Source organism: Macrotis lagotis, chromosome 1 (genome assembly GCF_037893015.1).
Source record: "Macrotis lagotis isolate mMagLag1 chromosome 1, bilby.v1.9.chrom.fasta, whole genome shotgun sequence".
Lineage (NCBI taxonomy): Eukaryota > Metazoa > Chordata > Mammalia > Peramelemorphia > Peramelidae > Macrotis > Macrotis lagotis.
In genome coordinates, this window is record NC_133658.1 from 932,544,668 (window position 1) to 932,570,979 (window position 26,312).

At 38.6% G+C, this 26,312-nt stretch overlaps 1 protein-coding gene across 1 annotated transcript; it reads right to left on the reverse strand.

Annotated features, from left to right (window-relative positions):
• Positions 1-3,377: 3,377 nt before the first annotated feature.
• Positions 3,378-4,290, reverse strand: LOC141510586 (vomeronasal type-1 receptor 4-like). The gene is given in 2 exon segments (XM_074220266.1): positions 3,378-4,235; positions 4,237-4,290. Coding segments are annotated over 2 exon segments (912 nt in total).
• Between the last annotated feature and the right edge of the window lie 22,022 nt (positions 4,291-26,312).

Consider the following 26,312-nt stretch of genomic DNA (forward strand, 5'->3'; position numbering starts at 1 on the left):
GCTCAAAGATCAGTGAAGTTGGCGTCTTCATCCAGGAAATTAAAAGATGCTTTCTCCTTGGAAGGAAAGCCATGGTTCATCTGGAGCAGCAGACTAAAAAAGTAAAGCCACTACCTGGCCATGGGAACAAGGTTCAGATAGCCAGACCTATGGTTTTTCCAGTAGCAATGTGTGACTGTGATAGTGGAATTACAAAGGAAATACAGTCTCATAATGAATGCTTTTGAACTATGGGTTAGAGAAGACTACTGAGAGTCCCTCAGACAGAAAAGACATCAAATCACTTAAAGAAATTAATTCAGACTATTCACTGTAAAGTGCACTATTAAATACTTTTGCGAATAATGAGAAGATGTGACTCGTGGGAAATGTCCCTGATGTTCAAAAAGATTGAAAGTGAATATGATTTATGTACCCTTCCCCACACTAATTAATTAATTCTAGTAGTTCTCAGTTTCAGGATCAAATAGAAAATTCCCTGTTTAGCATTTAACTCCTTCATTATTTGTCATAGAAACAATGAACATGAACTGTCCCAGCCTTCAAGGTATAATGGAGATAAAAGGAGCTGAGGGGAAAGCCAGACATGACTGAATGACAACAGGAACAACCAAATTTCTCCACTTATTCTACCATCACATAGCAGTAGACTGTAAAGCATAATCAACTCATACTTGAATTATTACATACAGCAAGAGCCTAATGAGGGTGTGGCCTGCCCCATACCTCCCACTAGTCTAATTCATCCTCTATTTAGCTACCAGAGAGATTTTCCTAAAGTATAATATCAGCAGATTTTCTCAAAATATGATGTAGGATTCATAGATGATGATCCCCCCCACTCCATTCTCTCAATTCCTGTGCTTCTTAGTCACCTTCAGAATCAAATATAAAGTCCTCTGTTTAGCATTTAAATCCCTTCATTGCCTGCATTTACAGTCTTCTTCCAGCTAACTTGCCACCTCGTGCTTTTAGCTTGAGTGACATTGGGTGCTTTGTTATTCCTTTCCATGAGATTTTGCCCCTGAAGGCTTGAGGTCCTTTCTCAGCTGTCCCCCCATGCCTGAAATGCTCTTCCTCCTCATCTCTGCTTCTTTCAAGTTCCATCTCAAAGCCCATTCTCTACAGGTAGCTTTCTCCAGTTCTCTTGAACCCTGCTGCCTTCCTTCTGCTGATCATTTCCACTCTATCCTTTCTCTAACTTGTATACAAGAGGCCTTTTCTTCTTCTTCCCTCCCCCTTTAGACTGTGAGTTACTGGAGAGCAACCATTGGTTGCCTTTCTTTGTCTCCTCAGTGTTTATCATGTACTGAAGTGTTTCATAAATGATGCCTAGCATTTCTGTCATTCACTTGGAAAGGGGGAGGGAGAAGGGAAGTATTTAGAAACTCCTCTTCCACTCCCTCTACCAGGATCCTGGGGGAAATGTGTATGTTATCTCTATGCTATGGCAATTGGCCACTGATTGGTGATCTTAAAAAGAAATATGAAAAAAAAATATGAAAAAAAACTTGTATGCAAAATAAAATTCAGGGTTGCATGCCCTAACATGTCTTGAAATATTTCCATTGCCTTGAAGAAAGGTTTCCTTGCTACTCATTTGGGAGAGCTGCTTCTTTATATTTTGGGATTGGTCCAAGGCATTTTCTAGTTAGATCATAAAGTATCTGTCGTTGTCTCTGTCCCAGATCATGTAGGGTCCCCAACCACCCTTGGGTTAGTTGGTCGATATGAGGGCCAGCTGGAACAGGTCCTTAGTGGCATGGTTGCTCAACACTTGTGACATCTTCAGTCAACTGTTGTTGACTGCTGAAAGTCCTTTTTTGGATATTTTATTTTATTTTTCCCGTTACAAACTATGTTTTTTCAACATTCATGCATTTGCAGATTTTTGCGTTAAACATTTTTCTACTATGCTCCCTTACCCACCCCCTTGGAAGGTAACAATCTGGTAAGAGCTGGACATGTACATTTGTGTCAAACATATTTATTATATACTAGTCATTTTGTTTAAGAGGAATTAAGATTAAGGGGAAAGAAAGAAAACTAAGAAAGGAAGGAAAATCGCAAGGAAGGTTTTAAAAGTGAAAATAGTATATGTTCAAATTCTGGATTTGTTTTCCTTTGGATATGAATGGCATTGTCCATAACAGGTCTCCCAAGGTTGTCTTTCATTTCTATCCTGCTGGGAAACCTGCATCCATCATATTTGATCAACACATAATGTTACTGTTAATGTGTCCATTGTCTTCTTGATTCTGTTCCCTTCACTCAGCATCAGTTCATATAATTCTTCCAATGCTTCTCTAAAGTCCAGTAAGTCATGACATCTTATGGAACAATAGTGCTCCATAACAGACCTATACTGTAACATATCCAGCCACTTCTCAATTAATGGACATCCCCTGAATTTCCAATTCTTTACTGTTACAAAAAGAGCTGCTATAAAAACATTTGAACATTACACAGGATCTTAATTACAGAATGTTTGAACTCCCAGCGCTTCTCCTTCCATAGCTGGAGTTCTTTTCAGGAAAGGACTCTGCTCATTGTCCTACAGATCTGACCTGCCATATATATCATAGGCACAAAATGGCTGCTGTGAGGAGGGTATGGGAAAGTCCACCCACTCAGCAAAGTCTACCCACTCAGGAAAACCTATCAATAAATGAAACAACAAGTAGGTATTCAGTGGCAAATGTTCTGGGCTCTTGACTAGGAGCTGGAATTACAATATGAAGAGCAAAACTTTCCTTGTACTGAAGGAGTTTACATTATAATGAGGAAACAAGAAGGACTTATATGAATTCATGAAGCAAAAATACAAAGTAAAAAAATGCAAGTCAACCCAAAGCAATTGAATCCAAGGTAGTTTATGAAAGGATTGTCCAAGCAAATGGAAAGACTTAAAGGTTTCCCATAGCAGCAATATCTAAATTTCATCTAAAAGAAGAGAGACCCTATGAATGCAGGTAATGAGACAGTAGTTGGAAGTAAGGATCCTTTCTCCAGTATAAAAGCTTGAAGATGGGAAATAGTATGTGAGGAACGAAGGGAGATAAGATAAGTGAAATGCAGAGTGTTGGAGCAAAAGTAATATCTTATGATGCTGACTAGCAAGTTTGTGGTCAGGCAGGGAAGAGCTAAAACTAAAAGTTAATAAAAGCCTGTACTCATAGTGGCCGCAAGTCCTTCTTTAGGTTCCCACATACTTAGGTTTGAGAAAAATTGACATCTATATCCATAGATACTGGTTCATTTTGACTTACTTTACTGGGACAGAGACAGCAAAGTCAGGCCTTTCCCAGGAATTTTAACTAAGGAATCTTGCCCAGAGACTACAAATTGACTCACAACCCCTGATAGTTCTTCTGACACTATAGTCTTGGCCTCTTCCAGGGAGCACAGCAGGACCTAGAGGGTTCCAGGTCCCTGTGAATCAACAAAAAGGGGCTGATGGTTGGGAAACACAATGAAATGAATGTACTCACAATGAATACCCAGGCACCAGAATTTATCATATACACTTTGTAGAGTGTGAAGCCACAACTGATACAGTAAGCAGTAACAAAGATGCTCATCAGGAGCAGGATGGTTTGAGTGGCCTTGACCTCTGGAAATATCCTTGGAGCCAGACAACTGCTGTAAATATGATGGACTCTCTGATGATGTCTGTACAGTGAAAATATCATGTAGCTACTGGTGAAAACCATACATCCTACTAACAACATATCTCGAAGGGAAGGGAAGATGGCAAGCTCTTTAAATACCTTTTGTGTGTGGCAATAAAGGAAATCTGTTCTACCTCCATGGCTAGTGTTGATGTTCCTTGATTCTGTTAAATATATTGGCACACTCATTTCTATAAGCAGGTTGACTATCCAGCAGAGGAGACATGATGGTATGATGAACTTCGGAACTCTGACTTTGAATTTCGCCAAGCTAGAGTGACTGGGACTGATGGTGATGGCCTGGAAGGCACTCAGGAGGCTGCTGGTGCAGAGGGAATGGCCCCGGCTAACTCGTTGAAGGTAAAATAACATTTTACAACCTGCATTCCCCAGGAAGTATCCTTTCTCTAAATGGAAGAGTGCCAGTGGGCATCCCTGGGATAGGAGCACTATGGTATTAGACAACATAAGCTGGACTACTATGGGTTCCATTGGTCTTGACCTGTGGTTTCTGAACAAAGTGAAGCCATAACAGTAGAGAAAGCAAGAGTTACCAAGGACCCCCAACTCCAATTTGAGAAAAAAAGATAACCCCCACTACTATGTTATATAGGTACATGCTCTTGGAATGTTAAGTAGGCATAGATGGAGATATCATGGAAGATGACATAAAAGATCATTCCAAAATCTTTCATGGTAAGTGAAATGACGGTCCATAGTTCACCTGTGATGATAGAGATGGAAGAATAATCAATAGTTAGCTAGTGGCCGAATGCCTTCAGAATTTCCCGAGTCCGTATCACAGCCTCATGTACATACTTGAGCATGAACAGAATCACACCCTTTTCCCCAACCAAACAATCTCATACACATACATATTTATATCCCCAAATGCTATAGAGGGACTGTTCAAAGTTCTATTTGCTACACTGACATCTAGTGAAATAATGTCTAACAGAGCATCCAAAAAAACTTAGGATTTTTTGGATGTTTAAATAATTGTAAAGGGACCATTGACTTTTCATTGGTCAAAAGAATTTGGGAGAGAAGCTTTGAATACACAAAGGGTGCCTTTGCTTTTAAAATAAGGAGATAGATAATATTACTAAAATTTTTGGGAAATGAGTTCTCTGGACTCCCTAGAGCCTTGGGAGAATTTTCCATTTGATGAAAAGGACCTTTCTCTTCTTTCAGTTGAGAGCTCTCCTCCCTTTAAAGAGGTCATTCCTTCATGTATAAGGTGTGACAATCAGAGTTCTAGTTGATGTCCCAAAGGCCCTCTGAGCTGAAACCTACATAGATTTCCTAGAAAAGCTACAGGCTGGAACAGTTGGACCTCAATTTCTCATCCATGGGGACCAGTAAGATGAGGTTCTTTTTTAAATTGCCTAACAAATAGTGAGAAATGAGAGGTGAGAACCCAGGAACTTAATTGCACCCTGTAGCCAGGGCTCAGGGCAAGGATTATTTTATACCTTGTCTCAAGATTTTATTGGTGTTACCATACATATTTCCATGGGAGTTGGATCCAAGACAGTAAAATTTTAAACTATGTTTCCCAGATTGACATTTCCATGAACAGAATTCAACATTATGCAATACTGTTAATGGTGCTACAAGTCTAAGCTAAGGGCTGGCAACCACCAAGAATGCAATTTTTGGAGGGGAGTCAATAAGAGTTAAGTAACAATTGTCTATGCTGACAAAGAGCCATATTTAAATAGGTGACACATGTAAAGGGAAGTCAAGAACACCATTTGTCTTCAGTGTCTTGACTACCATCAAAATTTTTTTGATTGAGTCACGTAATTAGCCTTCAGTATGAACAGTGCCTATATAATATTTTGAATCAGAGTTAAACAAAGGCAAGATGTAAGAGACTTGTCTAACACTTTAGACAATTTTGATCTAAATGACAAAGTCATATGACAAATGGAGAAAAACTGGATGTCTAGATTCTAGAAGTTGGAGCCAATATGGAGCAAAGGAAAGACTAGGCTAAGACAGGGAAAGGAGTGCCAAGGAGGGTCCTTTGTTCTATGAACATCACAGAAGGGAGAATCGAGTCTGAGGGAAATATACCCAAAAGTTGATTCGTTCTCCACCTTCCATACCATATGATTGTCTAACTGCAGAAACTACAACAGAATCTTATATTTTGTTACTCTAAGTTTTCTAGTTCACAGAAATTTTCAGAAATGCCAAGAGACCAGTAATTAAATATAATATTATTAAGGTTTCAAGAACATGCAACCTCCATTTAAATAAAAGGAGTATTGTCTACCTGTAGGTTCATCGAAATTTTGACTGAATTCAAAAGTTTTCATTTGAAATAAGCCATCTAAGGGATGGCTGGGTGGTGCAGTGGATAGAGCACTGACCCTGGAGTCAGGAGTACCTGAGTTCAAATCCGGCCTCAGACACTTAATAATTAACTAGCTGTGTGACCCCATTTGCCTTGCAAAAAAACTAAAATAATGATGATAATAATAATAATAATCAAATAAGGGGGGGCGGAGCCAAGATGGCAACAAGAAGGGATCGAGTCTTAGGAGCTCTCTGATAAAATTCATCAGCTAAGGACTCTAACTAAACTTTCCAGAGACAGAACCCACAAAGGGACCCAGTGAGGCAGTTCTCCTACTCAAGGTAACCTGGAAAAGAGCAGAAAGGCTCTGCTCCCCGGGGCCAGAGGGGCGGCCGGCCAGAGGGGTGGCCCGCCAGAGCCAAAGAACTTCAGCCTCCCGGAGGCAGCCCCAGGGCGCTGGGAGCCTCAGCTCACAGCAGGGGGGGAGTCTCCTGAGCTGCACCCCGGGGAGCACCGGGCACAAAGTGGGGGAACAGCGGGGGACCTCTGCCAGAGTGAGCACGTGGAGCCTAGCCCTCAGGGCACACAGCAAGCAGCATCTTCTTTCCCCAGCCCTGATCCAGGAAACAGAAGTAGGCAAAGCCAGTAAGCAGGAGCCCCCAGGGCAGGAGCCCACTGAGCTGAGGGAGGGGAGTGAAGAGAGACTGCCTAGCTTTGTCCTCTGCCCCTGGAAGAGGACTCTGGGGCTCTGACCACATCCAGATCATGACCACAGTCTAGGCTCCCCCATAGAACAGCAGCCCCCCCTCCACATCAGCCCCTTGGCAGAGGGGGTTGCTTATGGTCATTCACAGACCAGGAGGAAGGACAGAGCCGCACACACTGAGACCCTTGTGGGAGTGTCCCAAAAGCTCAAGAAACACCCCAAACCAGGCCCAGGCTGGGAAAATGAGCAAGCAAAGAAACAAAAAGAAGACTATTGAGAAATATTTTGCAAATGAGCCCAAGAAGGACCAAAATACTCAGTCTGAAGATGAGGAAGCACAAGCTCCTGCATCTAAAGACTCCAAGAAAAACAGAAACTGGGCTCAGGCTATGATAGAGCTCAAAAAAGACTTTGAAAATCAAATGAGGGAGTTGGAAGAAAAACTGGGAAAAGAAAGGAGAGAGATGCAGGAAAAACATGAAAATGAAGTCAGCAGCCTAGTCAAGGAAATCCAAAAAAATGCTGAAGAAAATAGCATGCTAAAAACCAGCTTAGGTCAAATGGATAAAACAGTTCAAAAAGTTATTGAGGAGAAGAATGCTTTAAAAAAGCAAAATTGGCCAGATGGAAAAAGAGATAAGAAAACTCTCTGAGGAGAACAAATCCTTCAGACAAAGAATAGAATTCAGGGAGATTGATGAATTTACCAGAAATCAGGAATCAATACTTCAAAACCAAAAAAAATGAAAAATTAGAAGAAAATGTGAAATATCTCAATGAAAAAACAACTGATATGGAAAACAGACTTAGGAAAGATAATTTGAAAATTATTGGAATACCTGAAAGTCATGATCAGGAAAAGAGCCTTGACATCATTTTCAAAGAATTACTACAGGAAAATTGCCCTGATATTCTAGAAGCAGAGGGCAAAATAGAAATGGAGAGAATCCACCGACCTCCCCAAAAAGAGATCCCAAAAAACCAACCCTTAGGAATATTATAGCCAAGTTCCAGAACTCCCAAGTCAAAGAGAAAATATTACAAGCAGCCAGAAGGACACAATTCAAATACTGTAGAGATGCAATCAGGATCTCACAGGACTTAGCAGCAACTACATTGGAAGCTTGTAGGGCTTGGAATACAATATACTGGAAGGCAAAAGAGCTTAGAATGCAGCCAAGAATGAACTACCCAGCAAGGCTGAATGTTCTCTTCCAGAGAAAAAGATGGACTTTCAGTGAACCAGGGGAATTTCAAAGGTTCCTTTGGAATGGCCAGAGCTGAACAGAGGTTTGATCTTCAGATACAGGACTCAGGTGAAGCATGGAGATTGGAGGAGGGGGGGAAATATGAGGGATTTAATGAGGATGAACTGCATGTATTCCTGCATAGAAAAATGACACTGATAATACTCATATGAACCTTCTCAGTTAATAGAGCAGGTAGAGAGAGCTTTTATAGTTGAAGCACAGGAGAAAGCTGAATTCGAAGATAAAATATGGTGTAAAAATGGAGTCAATAGAAAAAAAAAGGGAAATGGAATGGGAGAAAGAAAAAGGAGAGGGGGGAGTAGTCCAAGATATTTCACATAAGATTTTTTTTTTATTACAACGAGCTATTGCAATGATATGGAAGGGGGGAGGCAACGGGGAATGAGAGAACCTTTGCTCTCATCAGAGATGGCTAGGAGAGGAAACAGCAAATATACTCAATGGGGTATAGACATCTGGAGTAAGAAGGAGGGGGGAGCAGGGGGAAGGGGTGGGGATGTGAATAAAGGAGGAGAGGATGGACCATGGGGTGAGAGTGGCCAGATATAACACATTTTCTTTCTTACTTCTTGCAAGGGGCTGGGAATGGAAGGCCTGCCCAGGACCACAGGGTCAGGTGGATTCTGGGCCTAAGGGGTGGTGGTATGGGGGCTCAGGGCTTCTTAGCCCCAGGACCAGGGATCTGTCTGCTGCACCACTCAACGACCATACAGCAGAGTCATAGTGAAAGGAAAGAGAAAACAGAGTACATGGTAGTGGAGAAATAAGAAAGGAGGGAGTTGCGATCAGCAATGGCAAGGGTGGAAAAATATGGAAATAACTTTTGTGATGGACTTATCATAAAGAATGAGATCCACCCATGACAGAGTTGTTGGTGTTGGAAAAAATAGTAATAATAATCAAATAAGCCATCTAAAACTGAAAAGAAGTTTGAGTAGATTAGGGGCCATTTTCTTAAATTCCTAGACTTAAAATAAACTAATCAATGTAATGAAATGCACAAATTGAAAATCTCATCTAAGCTATGTATATTATGACTGTATGCATCCATGCACAAACGTAAATGTATATAATACATTCAGTTCCCTGAGGGTTTAAATTTGTGGTGAGGATGAATTTTAAATCAGAATTCCTACTTTATCATTCAAGGCTTGAGATTTGAAGCATTTATTATTGTAAGGATTTTTTTGTTGTAAGGATCTTAATTCTAGTTGTCTAATAAGACAATGTTTTAAAGTTTTATAATACCTATAATGTACTGATAATGTTGGTTGATCTTATTGCTGTTTCTGCTTTGTATTGAGGGAATCATTTAAAGTATCTGACGGGCTGTTTCATTTTGGCATTGTGGAGCAAAATTATACATATATGAAATAGCACTTGAAAACTCTTATTATTTTATGGAGATTCATAACCATAATAAACTGCAGATATCTTGAAAAGAATACATGGCTAATGAAACAGTCTTATAAACATCATGAAGATCATCTAAGAAAATTAGGAAAGGTCTTCCTAGAGGCAGGGTCTAGTCTTAAAAAATAAGCATGCACAATTCAAATGGCAGTGTGGCTCTGGAAATACTCCACCATGCTCCATCATGGTGGACATGCTTACCTTCACCAGTACTTCAGATGGTGAGTAGCTGCATTTAAAGACATGGTGGAGGTTCTTATGGAGACAAATTGCAAAATCAGAGAGTAACCAAATGAATCTCCAAAGAGAACTGAGAGGTAAATTCATCAGAAGGGTTTCAGGAATGACAGACTCTGATGGGGACACATCAGGATTTCGTAAAATCCCTACTTTTGAGCACTTGTCATATAACACAATGAAACCCTGAAATTATTAATTTTGAGTGAATGCAGAAGTGAGAATTATTCTTTGAACCTGACCAAAAATTAGCAAGGGATTTGATTATGTTTGGGAAAAAAAATGATGAAGGGGAAAACTTCGATCCTAGTTTCTATCTGAGGGATACAACAATTCATTCAGGCCAGGAGCAAAAGTTTCACTCTCTAAGGACAAAGATTTGACAGGATGCATCAGCTACCTATATCCCATTGAGCTGACCTGGCATAAAAGGATCTCTCTACATGGAATGTCACAGACCCAAAACTCATATTGAATTGACATAAACTGACAGTTTATATAAAATCTTTGTTCATATGACTAACATGTCAAGAAATGTCTCACAGGGCAAATACTCAACTTCAACTAATAGCTTTTCTTGCTACTAGGAATCTAATGAAGAAATGATCTTGAAGGTGCTGCCTCAGGGGAGGATTTTATGGAAACACCAGAATCTAGGACTGAACCAGAATGGAAGATAATTCTTCTGCTATCACTGTGTTATGGATGGCTATAAATAGGCCAATACACCCAGAAAGAGAAAGGATCTTCAATGGTTTAAAAATTATGGTCTACAGGATCAACTGTGATCAAAGAAAGGGAATGAGAGAAAGTTACCCTAGTTCTCACAAAAAAGAGCAATGAACTCATCAGTCATTCCTAATAGGTTTCTCCCCCCTCAGACGCTGAACACATTGGTATGGGACTCCTTGTTGGTAGAGATGAATGCTCTGCTCTGCTTGTGTGCTAAGGAAAAGTTGGCAAGAGTAATGGACATCCCGACTTCTATTTTCAACTTGAAGAGAATTCAATCTTTGAAATGCTTTGGGAACTTCTGAATTACAGTTTCAAGAAAAAGATGGAAAAGGTCCACTCAGTCTCAGCTGACTGAAGGAAGACTCTGAGAAGCCATTAGAGAAACCAGTAGCCTCCATCATTTTGCTCTTTAAGTTTGCTGCATTAGAGACTTCTAGTCTCCCTTGAGTGAACTCAAGAAGTGTCTCTGCTTGAGACTATCTTACTATTCAAACTGTGTGAGCATAGTGAATTTGTATTAGGTGCTTTGTTATCTCCCTTCCTCCCAATAGTAAAAAAAAAAGCACCAGTAGTAAGAGTGAACAAAGTCATATCCCCTAAACTAATAGCATTTGAGAGAACATAGATCTAGTTCTTCACTCATATCTTGTCTGACTGAGGAGAACAGACAGGTGACCACTGGTCCCAATTTCCTGCAGCTTCTCCTGGGAAGAATTAAAGTGTTCCTTAGAGAATGATGGGGGTCAAAAAGGATAGAAATCTCTTTGAGTCAGTCACCCAATGACTCGCCCATGTTACAGATTAGGGGACAGTCCTAACTCATGCATGAGGCCCTCTCTTTTTAAAAGACCTTGCTGAAAGAAGATTCTGAAAATTGAGAATGCAGACTGCTGTCCTAGACAGTATAGCACCAATTACTGTTGGGTTGCACTCATTATATAAGACAACACGCCAAAATTTATGGGATGCAGCTAAAACGATATTCATGGGGAAAATGTTTATTTCTAAATGCTTCATCCATAAAATAGAGAAAGAGTAGATCAATGGAACTGAGCACACAAATGAACAACCTGGAAAAAGAGCAAATTAAAAATCCCCAATTAAATACCAAATCAGAAATCCTGAAAATCAAATGAGGGATTAATAAAACTGAAAATAAGAAAAGTTTTAATCTAATAAATAAAAATAAAGAACTGCTTTATGGTTCATTTGATAAACAAAAAAGAAAGAAAACCCAATTAAGATTATCAGAATCCCAAAGACTGAATTTGTCACCCACAAAGAACAAATGAAAGCAATAAATGAGAGCTAATTGCCCAATTATATGCCTATAAATTTCATAATCCATGTTAAATGGATTAATATTTGCAAAAAATATAAACTGACCAGATTAACCAGTGAAGAAATTGAATTCTTAAAGAACCCCTATTTAAGAAAAAATGAACTAAAAAGAGAAAATAAGAGGTCCAGACTGCTGTAATAAACTTCAAGTGTTCAAATGTCGAATTGCCTTGGTTATTTCTGACTTAAGAATTTCAAAAGCAAAAATAGAAGAATCCAACAGTATTTTGGAAAAAGGAAAAGACTCTGGGAAGACTTAAGGGGAACCAGCAATCCTCCCTCATTTCCCTCTTCATATTTTGCTAAGATAGAGGCTTCTAGGAGTTCTGGGAGTTCCATCAATGAAATCTAAGAAAAAATCCCCAAGGCTAGATAGATGGATTAAAATTGAATTAGATTAAACATTGAAAGAGCATTTAAATTAGCTAGCTGTGTGGCCTTAAATTACCTAGCTGTGTGGCCTTGGGCAAGCCACTTAACCCCATTTGCCTTGCAAAAAAAAAAAAATGAGCATTTAATTTTAGGACTATATAACCTATTTGGGGAAAAAGGCAAAGAAAGAGGCCTAACAGTTTTTTTCATGACACCAACATGCTGATGTCTAAACAAGGAAGAGCCACAACAGAAAAGAAAATTACAGACCAATTTCCCTAAAGAATATTGATGCAAAATATTTTTTAAAATATTAGCAAAAAATCTTAGTCATATCACCAGGATCATTTTCTCAGAGCCATTGGCATTTCTATTGGAAGTGGTTCAATACTGGAAAAGTCAATGGGTCTCAGACAGTCCAACTTTTTTTCTATCTCTTATCCTGGACTCCCATTTCTCCATGAATATATCCATGTTGTACCTCACCCTGCAAAGTGTCACACCAGGACTTCTGCCTTTTTGAAAGAAATATTAAGGGCATATAGACAGAAAACTCTGTTTATCATGATCTAGAATATGAACCACATTCTGTGATAACTCTTACCTTCCACCTTCCAAATTTCTATATTGACTTTTCAGATGAGTCAAGTAGACTCAGAAAGAAATGTCTTCTTTTAAAAAATATTCTCTGTGGGCCCATGGCCATAGTTGGGAAAACGAAAAAAAGAATCAGAGTGAGAACCTCGGCTCACTCTGGGACACTACAGGAACCAATTGGAAAGAACAACTTTTGGTTGGAGAGTCATTTGAGACCCTGTGACCTCCTTTGAGGTTTTCTTGACAAAGATACTAGAGAGGGTTTCCTTATTCTCCAGCTCACCTTTCAGATAAAGAACTGAGGCAAACTTGCCCAAGGCAATAAGACAACAAAGAAGTGCCTGAGACTGGATTTGAACTCATGGAAGTGAGTCTTTCTGATTTCAAACCCAGTTTTCTAAACAGTGAACTACTTAGCCACACCAAGCACATAAGACAGTCCTAAGATATTGTTATTTATAAAGTCACCATATTCACAAAGTCACCCTCATATTCACAAATGAAATTAGGGATAATTTTCTTTCTCTGATTTTGCTTTAGAGCTATTCATTATTTGTCTATTATTTCAACTAATTTCCTTCAATATTAGAAATAGTGGATCTTCAAATATGGGATACAAGTCACAAGGAAATTCATTTTGTCCTGTTGCTTAGTTCTTAGGAATCTCATCTATGATCTGTTCCATTAATTTTTCAAAAATACACAATTTAAACATTCTATTGCTTCTTCTGCTAAAGTAGGCAATTATGTTTTTATAAATATTCTTTCATTTCATGTAAAATGTTAAATTTATGTTCATACAATTGGGCCAAAGAATCTCCTTTTAATTACTTTATTTTCATCTTCTTTAGTGGAATATTTAACTTTCATTTGGATATTAGAGATTTGGTTTTCTTCTGTTTCCAAAAAATCAAATTTTCCAATTGTTTATCTCTTTTGGTTATTTACAAATCCAACACCTAGTTTTATTTATTAAGGTAATGGGATTGTTAAACTCAATTATATTAATTAATATTTTATGATTATATTAATGTCTCCTTTCATTTTTAGGGATCCAATTTAATGTTTAATATAGGAACATGGACGCAAAATTCTAAATATAATACTAGCGAAAAGATTAGAACAGGGGCAGTTTGGTGGCACAGTGGATAGAACATCCACCCTGGAGTCTGAGTTCAAATCCAGCCTCAGACATATCATAATTACCTCGATCTGTGACCTTGACCAAGTCACTTAAACTCTTTGCCCTGCAAAAACAAAAAACATTCCTAGAAATAATATGTGATACAAAAGAAATAGAAGTAATCAGACTAGGGAGTGTCTTTTTACACATGATATGATGGTATATTAGAACAATCCCAAAGACTCAACTAAAAAGTGAATTGGAACAATAGCTTTAGCCAAATACTGGAACATAAATTAATCAGATGAATCATCAGCACCCTATATATCACCAACAAAATTGCTCAGAAAGAGATAGTAAATAATTGCTGATTTAAAATAACTTAAAATGCCTGGGAGCACACCTGCCAAAAGAAACCCAGGAACTATAGAAGCAAAATTTTTAAAATACTATTTATAAAATGAAATTAGATTTAAATTATTGGAAAAATCTAAATTATTCAAGAGTTGGCATGGACAATATAACAAAAATAACAAGCAATGATATCGCAATTAAATTAGAAAATAAATTGATAAATATGAAATAGCAACATAACAAAATTCATCTAAAGGGACAAAACGTCAAATACAACAAAGGAAATAATGGAAAAATAAGGAGAGGAAGAAGGTTTTGCAGCAAAACATTTTAAATTATATTATAAGATGGTATTATCCAATCTCTCTGGTACTGGCTAAGAAATAGGGAGATAAATCAATGAAAAGAATAGAAAATCAAATTATAGCAGCAAATAATTATAAGTACTTTGAATTTGAAAAGTGTAAATAATGAAGATTTAGGAATAAGAATTCATTCGTTGGTATAAATTGTTGGAGAAAGTGAAAAGCAGTATCAGAGAAAAAGGACAGAGCCTCAAAAAGATTGAACTTGTTACCACCAGAGATAACTCAACATACTCTGAGCCATGTACTCAGAGGCAGAGAAAATGAAGAGAAAATTCCCCCCTGTCCTTGGGCTCCCTTGCTGAGATGTGTCTCCCCTTCCTGAGGACACAGCATCCCCACCTGCCTGGCCCAGAAGCTGCAGACTCCCTCCCCCACCACTTTCCTTGGATGCAAGCCTGAGACAGACACCCGCACTCACCTGGACGCCCACCTCAGAGCAGACAGTGACAGTCGGGGCTGCAGTTATAGGTGCTGGATGTCTGAGCTCATCCCCCTCAGAGACGTGATTATCATGTCACCCACAGTAGAAATGACACCATCTGATTAGGGAGTCACTGATGAGCCTTGGGTTTCTGGAGAATTTGGGGCCCTTGAGTCTTTCAGGGTCAGCAATTAAGACTGAGTAATGAGTGTTCAGTCAGAGACTACAGCATCTGGGAGAGACACTCTGATGAGCTCCATGGAGAGAGCTTGTGAGTTAGGGCCTGGCAGGGCCAAGTGGGGGGCACTGAGGAATGGGGAACCAGGCTGTCTGAGGTTATTCATCTGTGCTCAACAACCGGCCTCTCCAATTTGGGCTGCACATGAGATGGACAGTCCCCTGGGTCACACCTGGGTCCTGCTCACACCCTCCCCTGTGAAGGCCTTGAAGGCCAACCTTTAGGGATGATCCAGGTTTGAATGCAGGAAGTAGACTTAGTGTATATGAAGAAGTAGAAATGACCATCAGGTCAATCCATCAATATTAGTGATGAAGGCTCTCTGTCTACACCACAGTCCACCCTCTCTGGTATGTGAGTGAGCACATGGTGTGGTGATGAGAGCCCTGGGCTTCAGGTCAGGAAAGCCAGGCTGGAGGATCTGCTCTGATCTTGTTTTATTCCTCTGCTCTGAATCTGAGTGTTTTTTCTCTATGGAACAGGAATAATCTGACTGGCTCTATCTCTATCATCCCATTACCAAGAGGAAAACCTTTGTTAACCTGAAAGCACAATGTCCCTGTGAGCAGCTCTGTGTAGACTCATTTGGCTCCAGGACCTCTCCCCTCTGGGAATTCCTTCCCATGCTGTAGATTGACTCGTGGTAGGGTCTCCTAGAAGTTAACCAAAGATGTTCCACCCTACATGCTCCAGGCCTTTATTTCCCCTGACATGTGAGACGACCTGAAACTCAGGCTCACAAGGGATCATGTCATGTCCCCTCCTTCTCAAATATTTCTACTAAGACTTTTTTACTTTAGTATTTTTCTAGGCCTGCTGTGGTACATGCCAAGGTATCTAGCTGGCATTTACATGTCAGGAAAGGGTTTCTAAAGCATTTTACACCTATGACCTTGTGGGAGGGAGGTCACATGTGGCTCTCCTTCAACTTTAATCAAGGATTTTATTTTTCGGAAGCCACACAGCTCTAAGCTTTATCATTTATGGATCAGCTCTCCTGATCCCAAAGACAGGATTGGCAGATTCCCAAGACGGTTTCACTGCTGACACTTGATTCTCCTCCCTTCATTTGAACTAGCAACCTCCCAAAAACCTTCCCTATGTCCATAGGTGAACAATCTTGACCACTCCTTATGGGGACTGATGGGCCTTTAGTTTTCCTTCTTCCCCAGTTTGGAAGAACTACAACCCCCTGCTGTCTTTGGGGCCAGTGCATGTCTTCTCAGGGCAGGTTACATTCCATCTCCAGCTCTGGAATTTGACAATCCCTTAGACAATCATTTGGAAACTCTACTGGAAAGTTTATTAAGTTCAAAACAGAATATTCCAGGAAATCACCTTCAATTAAAATATCAATCTCTATTTATTTCTGTATCTATATCTACATTAATAGAACTATATCTGTGGATAGACATATAGAGATCTAGATCGCTATTTCTGTAAAAAGATCCAGAAACAACCCATTCACCAGATATGCTCAAATGGAGAGCCACATCTGGTGTCCTTGCAGTGCCCACCCATCTCCCTGACCTGCGGGACAGGACATAGTGACACAGTGACCTGTGCTTGTCCAGATGACAAAAGGAAACAGGCATAGAATTCTGATTTTATCATTATCATTACCAAATATCCATTGGATTCTCACTGCCCTGAACACTGCCAAATGCTGGGAATTCAAAAAGAAACAGAAATTAATCCTAGTCCTCAAGGAATAAGCCCTCTACTGGGGGAGGAAATCACATGCAATGGGAAACTCCAAAGACTAGGTGGAGTACTATTTTTCATGGAGAAATGCTTCAGACACATTTCTTATATTTGTTTCTGGGGATTTATTCAGAAAGGAAGTTCTGAGCCAGAGACCCAAGGTCAAACATTTCAGTGGTAGGTGCTCTGGCCTCCAGTGAGGGAAGTCCCAGCTCCCTGATCCACTATGCACCCCAAGTGATAATATGACAGATATCAGGTTTTAGAAGTCTAACTATTGGTCTTATAATGAACACAGTCGGATAGAAACACTTTATTTTTGTATTTTTGTCATTTTATTTTCTCCAGTTACAAAGAAAAGAAATTTTAAAATTAAAAAATTCTCTCCCTTCCTCTTAGTCCACCCCTCCATTAAGAAAGTCAACCATTTGATATAGGTTATCAATGTGTATTCATGCAAAAATTTCCATAATAGGCATATTCTGAAAGAAAACAACAAAAAACCTCAAGAAAAATAGTTAAAAATAATATTTCAAATTGTAGGATGAAGTTCTGTGAATTATTTCACTATTCCAAACAAGTTAATTCTGAAAGACTTATGTGATCTAGTTCCAGAGAAAGAACTGATGAAAAATAAATGAGCTTTTAAGTATAGGATTTTTATTTTGTTTTTCAATTTTTGGGGTCCATGTTTTCTTTCACAACCTAAGTAATATGAAAATAGGCCACTCATAATTGCACATCCGTAATATAAAATTGCTTGCATTCTCATTGGAGGGTAGGGTCAAATGAAGAATGGAGAGAATTTGGAACTTAAAATTTAAAAAAAAATAATTTAAAATAAATTTAAATTTAAAAAGAGACAAACAGAGAAAGGAAATTATACTGAAAGTCACTCTAGACAATAAGTTGATGTCATAACTTCCCATTTATGCACTAAAAGATTCTCATGCCTACAAAGAGAGCTCCCCATGAAAGGGGCAGTCCCTCAGACCACAATTCTATTTCATCCATGGACTCTTACTTCAAGGACCACCACCATAACTGCGGTTTGATCTCAGATGGAGAAGGCAAACCCTAGTGAAGCTTTTTCTAAATACAGTGTGTGGGAAACTTTTAGTATGAGAGGGAGAGCTAAGGAGCCCTGGGGTTACAGCAGGACCAAAAGATCCCTTAAAAGGGAACATCTTCTTGGGAAAATCAGCATTATTCTGGGACTGCCCTAGCTGGCATTGGTTCCACATGTGGAGGTGAGGGAGGCGGGAGGGAGCTTATGTGGGATGAACTGAGGCAAGATGGAACGGGCTGTGTGCAAAATAACGGCAATATTGGGGGATGATCAACTGTGAGTGATTTGCTCAGCAATCCAGTGACCCAAGACAATTCTGAAAGACTTATGATGAAGAATGTGAACGAGTTGATGGTTTCTGAATACAGATTGAAATATAATTTTCTAATTTTGTTTTTCTTGAGGTATTTTGTTGTTTCCTTTCAGAATATGCCTGTTATGGAAAGTTTTGCATGAATATACATTTATAACCAATATGAAATCACCTACTTTCTTAATTGGGGAATGAACTAGGAGGAAGGGAGAGAATTTTTAAATTTTAAAGTTTTAAAAATGAGCATAAAAAATTCTTTTCAGGGGTGGTTCGGTGGCACAGTGGATAGAGCACCAGTCCTGGAGTCAGGAGTACCTGAGTACAAATCCAGCCACAGACAATTAATAATTACTTAGCTGAGTGACCTTGGGCAAGTCACTTAACCCTGTTTGCCTTGCAAAAAAAAAATCTAAAAAATGTGTTTTTAATTGAAAATGGGGAAAATAAAATGCATAAAAACACAAATAAAATGTTTGTGTCTGACAGTGTCCATGACAAGACCAATAGTCAGACTGATCCTTATATCAGTCATATTATCACTTGGGAGTGCATAGTGGATCAGGAAGCTGGGACTTCCCTGACCAGGGGTCAATGTAGCTACCACCGAAACTTTTAACCTTGGGTTTCTAGTTCAGAACTTTCTTTCTGAACAAATCCCTAGAAACAGGCATAAGAAATATATCTGAGCCATTTCTCCATGGAAAAATAGCACTCCACCTAGACTTTGGAATTTCCTACAGCATGTGGTTTCCTCCCCCATTAGAGGATTTATTCCTTAAGGACCAGGTGTAATTTCTGGTTCTTTTTGAATTCCCAGATTTTAGTAGTGTTCATGGCAGTGAGTATCCAATGGAAATTTGGTATAACAATGACAAAATAAGAATTCTATGGCTATATCCTTTTGTCACCTGGACATGCACAGGGCATTGCGAAAGAAGTCTATGTCCTGTCCTGCAGGTCAGGGAGATGGGTGGGCACTGCAAGGAGGCCAGATGTGGCTCTCCATTTGAGCATGTCAGGTGCATGGGTTGTCTCTGGATCTTTTACAGAAATATAGATCTATATATTAATCTGAGGTGATTTCCTGCAATGTTCCTTTTTAAACTTATAACCTTTACAGTTATATGACACATAAGAAGAGTTTCCAACTGGTTTTCTAAGGGATTGTCAAATTCCAGAGCTGGAGGAGGAAAGCAAGCTGCCCTGAGAAGACATTCACTGGCCCCAAAGACAGTGGGGGTTGTAGTTCTTCCAAACTGGGGAAAAAGGAAAACTAAAAGGCACATTAGTCCCCATAAGGTGTGGTCAAGATTGTTCACCTATGGACATAGGGAAGGCTTGGAGAGGTTCTCAGTTAGAATGAAAGGAGGAGAATCACATCAGCCATGAAACTGCCAATCCTGTCTTTGGGATCAGAAGAGGTGATCCATAAATGATAAAACTTGGAACTCTGTGGTTTCCTAAAAATAAAAGCCCTGGCTAGAATCAAAAGAGAGTCACATGGGGCCTCCCTCCCACAAGATCATACATGTAAAATGCTTTAGAAACCCTTTCCTGACATAGAAATGCCAGTATATACTTTGGCATGTACCAAAACAGGCCTAGAAAAATAAGTAAAAAAGTCTTAATGGAAATGCCTGAGAAGGAGGGGACAGGACTTGATCATTTGTGAGACTGAGTTTCTGGTCTTCTCATGTTGTCAGAGGAAACAAAGGCCTGGAGCATGTAGGGTGGAGCATCTTTGGCTAACTTCTAGGAGACCCTACCATGAGTCAATCTATAGGATGGGAAGGAATTCCCAGAGGGGAGAGGTCCCAGAACCAAATGAGTCTACACAGTGTTGCTCACAGGGACATCGTGCTTTGAGGTTAACAAAGGTTTTCCTCTTAGTAATTTGGGATGATGGAGATAGTGCCAGTCAGATTATTCCTGTTCCATAGAGGAATACACTCAGATTCAGAGCAGAGAAATAAAACAAGATCAGAGCAGATCCTCCAGCCTGGCTTTCCTGACCTGAAGCCCAGGGCTCTCCCCACCACACCATGTGCTCACTCGGGTACCAGAGAGTGTGGACAATGGTGTGGACAGAGAGCCTTCATCACTAATATTGATGGTTTGACCTGATGGTCCTTTCTGCCTCTTCACATATACTAGGTCTACTTCCTTCATTCAAACCTGAATCATCCCTGAAAGTGTGGCCTTCAAGGCCTTCACAGGGGAGGGTGTGAGCAGGACCCAGGTATGACCCAGGTCTGACCATCTCATGTGCAGCTCAAGTTGGATAGGCCCACTGTCCAGAACAGATATAGCAGATATAACAGATAAAACAGATATAACAGAATAGCCTCAGACAGCCTGGTTCTCTAATCCTCAGTGCCCCCTACTTGGCCCTGCCAGGCTCTAACTCACAAGCTCTCTCCATGGAGCTCATCAGAGTGTCTCTCCCAGCTGCTGTAGTCTCTGACTGAACACTTATCACTCAGTCCTAATTGCTGACCCTGATAGACTCAAGGGGCCAACGTTCCCCAGAAACCCAAGTGACATCACTGACTCCCTAATCAGACGGTGACACTTCTGGCAACTATACTCTCAGATTTTTAAGTCCTTAACTATTGGGAATTTTTATTATCTCTTTTTGACACTCAGTCTGTGTGACATGATAATCACATCTCTGAGGGGGATGAGCTCAGACATCCAGCACCTATAACTGCAGCACAGACTGTCCCTGTCTGCTCTGGGCTGGGCGTCCAGGTGAGTGTAGGTGTCTGTCTTAGGCTTGCATCCAGGGAAGGGGTGGGGGAGGCTATAACTTCTGGGCCAGGCAGGTGGGGATGCTGTGTCCTCAGGAAGGGCCAGACACATCTCATCAAGGGAGCCCAAGGGCAGGGGGAGGAGGGGTTTCTTTCATTTTCTCTGCCTCTTTGTACATGGCTCAGAGTACATTGAGTGATCTCTGGTGGTGACAAGTTACAAGTTTATAAGTCTATGGCCTTTCTCTCCTACCCTGCTTTACATTTTTCCCCAACAATTTTTAACAACGAATAAATTCTTACCCCCAAAACTTCATTATTTATATTTTACAAATGCAAGGTCATTATAATTATTTGCTGCTATCATTGGTATGTCTATTATCTCCGTTGGTCTATCTTCCTATTTCTTAGCCAGTAACAGAGAGTTTTGATAATACCACCTTATAATTTAAAATCTTTTATGCTAAACCTTCTTCCTTTACAAATTTTTCAATTACTTTGTTGTATTTGTTCTTTCAGATGAATTTTGTTATGTTGCTATTTCAGTAATTACTTTGTAATTTAATTGGGATGTCATTGTTTGTCATTTTTGTTATATTATCCATGCCTACTCTTGAATAATTAAGATTTATCCAATTATTTAAATCTGATTTTATTTTATAAATAGCATTTTTAAAATCTTGCTTCTATGGTTACTGGGTTTCTTTTGGCAGGTGGACTCCCAGGCATTTTAATTCATTTCAAATTGGTCATCTTTTGCAATCTCTCTTTCTGAGCAATTTTGTTTGTGATATATAGGGATGCCGATCATTCAGATGTGCGTCCTTTATGTTTTGGTACTCTGCTAAAACTATTGTTGCAATTAACTTTTTAGTGAAGTCTTTGGGATTTTCCAAGTATACTCTCATATCATATGCAAAAGATCTAGTTTTTACACCTCCTTCCCTATTCTGATTCCTTCTATTTTTTGTTCATATTATTTCTATGATTTCTTTTTTGTTTTTGCAAGACAGAGAATTCAATTGACTTAGTCAAGGTCACAGAGGTAGGTAAGTGTCTGAGGCTGGATTTGAACTCAGATTGCCCTGACACCAGGCCCAGTGCTCTATCCCCCGAGTCACCCAGCTGCCCTTGCTTCTAGGATTTTCAGTTCATTGTTAGATAACATTGCTAACAGTTGCCCTCCTTTTCCCACACTTGATCTTCTTGGAAAGGCTTCTACTTTAGAACCATCACAGATAATTCACGCTACTGGCTTTAAATCAGTGCTTTTTGTCCATTTAAGGGAAAATCAGTTGATCCCAATACATTGAAGTGTTTTGAACAGAAATAGGTATTGCAGTAAGCACGGTATTATCAAAATCTTTGTCTGCATCGATTGACATAAATATATGATTATATTTTACTTTTATCATTTCTATAAGCAAATATGTTAGTAGTTTTCTTATGATAAACCATACCTGTATTCCAAGTATGAATTTCATTTGATCATAATATAGTCTTTGCAATATATTGGTGTAAGCACATTTTCGTTTTTCTTTTTTGCAAGGCAATGGGATTAAATGACTTTCCCAAGGTCACATAGCTCAGAACTAGGTAATTATTATGTGTCTGAGGCAGGAATTGGACTCAGGTCCTCCTCACTCTGGGGTAGATGCTCTATCCAGTGTGCCACCAAACTGCCCCTGTTGTAATCTCTTAGCTAGTATTAGATTAAGAATTTTGCATCCACATTACCATATTAAAACTCAATTGGATACAAAAATTAAAGGAGATATTAATATATTAATAAATTTAATTGATTGTAACAACCCCATTAACTTAATAAACAAAAGTAGGGGGTGCATTTAAAAATGGCCAAAATAGATAAACAATTGGAAAAGTTGATTTTTTGAAATCAGAGAAGAAAACCAAATCAGTAATATCCTAAATAAAAGTGAATATTACACTAATGAAGATTAAGTTAAGGCAATTATAAGGAGGGTTTTTACTCAATAATATGAACATAAATTTAGAAATTTAAGTGAAATGAAAGAGTATTTATAAAAACATAAATTGCCTAGATTAGCAGAAGAAGCAACAGAATGTTTAAATTGTCCTATTTTAGAAAAGTAATTGAACAAATCATAGATGAGATTTCTACCAAATAAACTATGGAACAAAATGAATTTCCTTATGAATTGAATCAAATATTAAAGATCCACTATTTCTAATATTGAAAAAATTAGTTGCAATACTAGCCAAATAATGAATCCTACCAAACTCCTCTAATGAAAAAAAATGATTCTGATAGTCAAATCCAGAAAAGTAAAATGAAAGAGACAAACATTGTCTACCCTAACAGCAACATGGGGGTGATGATCACCCTTAATGGTCTTGCTCCTTTCATCCGTACAATATTCAGGGTCAATTTTAGGTTATCTGTGATGGAGAATACCATCTATATCTAAAGAAAGAATTGTGGAGTTTAAACAAAGACTAGTGACTATTATGTTCAATTAAAGACATGAGGTGTTTTAAGTACTAGGTAATTTTGCTATCTTCTATCTTTTATTTTTTCCTCAAGGATATGATTTTTCTCTCAACACATTCACTTTGGATCAACCTATTGCATGGAAACAATGTAAAGATTATCAGACTGACTTCAGTTTGGGGAATTGGGGAAGGTAAGGAAAGTGGAGGGGAAATTGCAAAATTCAAAACATTATAAAATTATAGGTAGAAACTACTATTGTATGTAATTGTAAATCAAATAAAATTTCATATTAAATAAAATCAGAGACAGAAAATTATACTTAATTCCATTCAAGAATATGGGGTTGGTGGTGGTGGTTTTGTGACTTATCAATAAAAATATATTGATATATTGCTATCATCTTTTTGCTAAAGTTTTATTAAAAATTTTGCATCAATGTTCTTTTGGGAAATTGGTCTGTAATTGTATTTCCATTGTGGCTCTTCCTTGTTTAGACATCAGCACCATGTTGGTGTCATGAAAAAAACTGGTAGGCCTCTTTCTTTGCCTATTTCCCCAAATAGGTTATATAGTCCTAAAGTTAAATGTTCTTTCAATGTTTAGTCGAAGTCATTTTTAATCCATCTAGCCTTGGGGATTTTTTCCTTAAGAGTTCATTGATGAAATGCTCAGAACTCCTAGAAGCCTCTATCATAGCAAAATATGAAGAAGGAAATGAGGGAGGAGTGCTTGTTCCCCTTAAGTCTTCCCAGAGTTTTTTCCTATGTCCAAAGTATGGTTGATTTCTTCCATTTTTCCCTCTGAAACTCTAAGTCAGAAATATCCAAAATAATTCAATGTTTCAATACTCTGGAATTTTACTAAAGAAATTTGGACCTCTTATTATCTTTCTTTAGTTTCCATTATTTTCCTAAAATGGAGTTATTTAAGAATTCAATTTTCTCAATGGTTAGTTGGGGCAATTTAGATATTTTTCAAATATTAATTCAATATTAATCCAATATTAACATAGATTAAAAGATTTATAGGTACAGTTGGGTTTATCAGCTCCTATTTATTGCTTTCATTTGTTCTTCATTAGTGACAATTTCAGGTTTTTTGGATTCTGATACTCTGAATTGGGTTTTCTTTCTTTTTTGTTTATCAGATGTACCATGAAGCAGTTCTTAGTTTTATTTGTTAGATTAATGATTTTCTTGTTTTCAGTTTTATTAATCCCTCATTTGATTTTCAGGATTTCCAATTTGGTATTTATTAGAGATTTTTAATTTGTTCTTTTTTTCCAGGTGTTTCATTGGTGTGCTCAATTCCTTGATCTACTCTTTCTCTCTTTTATGGATGAAGCATTTAGAGATTCACATTTTCTCCATGAGCACTGTTTTGGCTGCATCCCATAAATATTGGTGTGTTGTCTGTCTGATAACTATCATTCTCTTTGATGAAAAGATTCATGATTTCTATGATTTACTCTTTCAAGGACTCATTCTTTGGCATTAAATGAACAAGCTTCTACATATTTTTCATTTTTTCTTTCCATGGCATTTTATGAAGTATAATTTTTGTTTTGTCATGATCCAAAAAGAATGCATTTACTATTTCTGCCTTTCTGGAGTTGATTGTGAGTGTTTTGTGTCCTAATATCTGGACATTTGTTGTGTAGGTGCCATAGGCTGCTGACAAGGCATACTCCTTTCCAACCCCATTCAATGGTCTCAAGAGGTCTATCATATCTAGCTTTTCTAACATTCCATTCACTCCCTTAACTTCATTCTTTGATGAGATAGGTCTTCTGGAGCTAAGTTGCTGATTTGTTCATATGAGAGGCCTCCTGCAGCCTTACCTGGACACCACCTGCACTGGGCCATGCTCCCCCTTTACCCAAGTGAGGCAGACCTCCACTGGAGTCCCGTCAAGTTATCTTGTCCTAGAAATTTGCTTCACCATGTCCTTTTGTGGGTTCTGTAACTATAGAGTTCATTGTGAGACTTGAATTAAAATTGTTTCAATAGCAACAGGGAAGACTTCAGGCACCTTCCGGCCTTTTTGCCACTATCTCATGATATTTAATAGGAAGAAGAACATTAAAATGTTGCAAAGTAGGAATGGACCAGTTTGTGTTTTGCTATAAACTCAAAAGAGGCAATATTCTATTTTATCATTTTGTTAATAGAGAATAACAGGGGTGGCTAGGTGGGGCAGTAGATAGAGCACCAGCCCTGGAGTCAGGAGTACCTGAGTTCAAATCTGGCCTCAAGACACTTAATAATTACTTAGCTGTGTGGCCTTGGACAAGCCACTTAACCCCATGGCTGTGCAAAAAATAAGAAATAGAGAATAACAATACTTGCCTAAATAAGGGAGTAAGAATCTTATCAATGTCTGAGATGTGTAACGAGGATTAAAAGAGAGCCTATCTTTAAAATTAGAAATACTAGCTGCTGTTACTTTTGTTTGATGAATCTCTCCTTTTACACATTCTATATTCCATTCATGCAATGGCAGCTTATTTGTCCTCTTGCTAAACTACAGACTTAGCAACTCTTCCCATTCTCTTCTCTGGTATCAAAGAAAAGTCAAAGATCTCTGAATCTTCTTGAGAAGTTGAGTCTCTTTGACCTCTTGATGCTTCTTTTCGGTATTTTTTCCACAAGATTCATAAAGGATGAAGTTGTGCAAGCCATGTCTCCCAATCCATTGGGTATAGTGTTCTTCACTCCTAAACAGAATGCAATGATTAGAATCAAAGCAAAATCTTCCATTGATGCGGGTTGAATTTTGGAATTCCAAACCTTCAAATATCCTTCCTCTTTTTTGACACCAACTACATGTTCTGGGCATTCTAAAG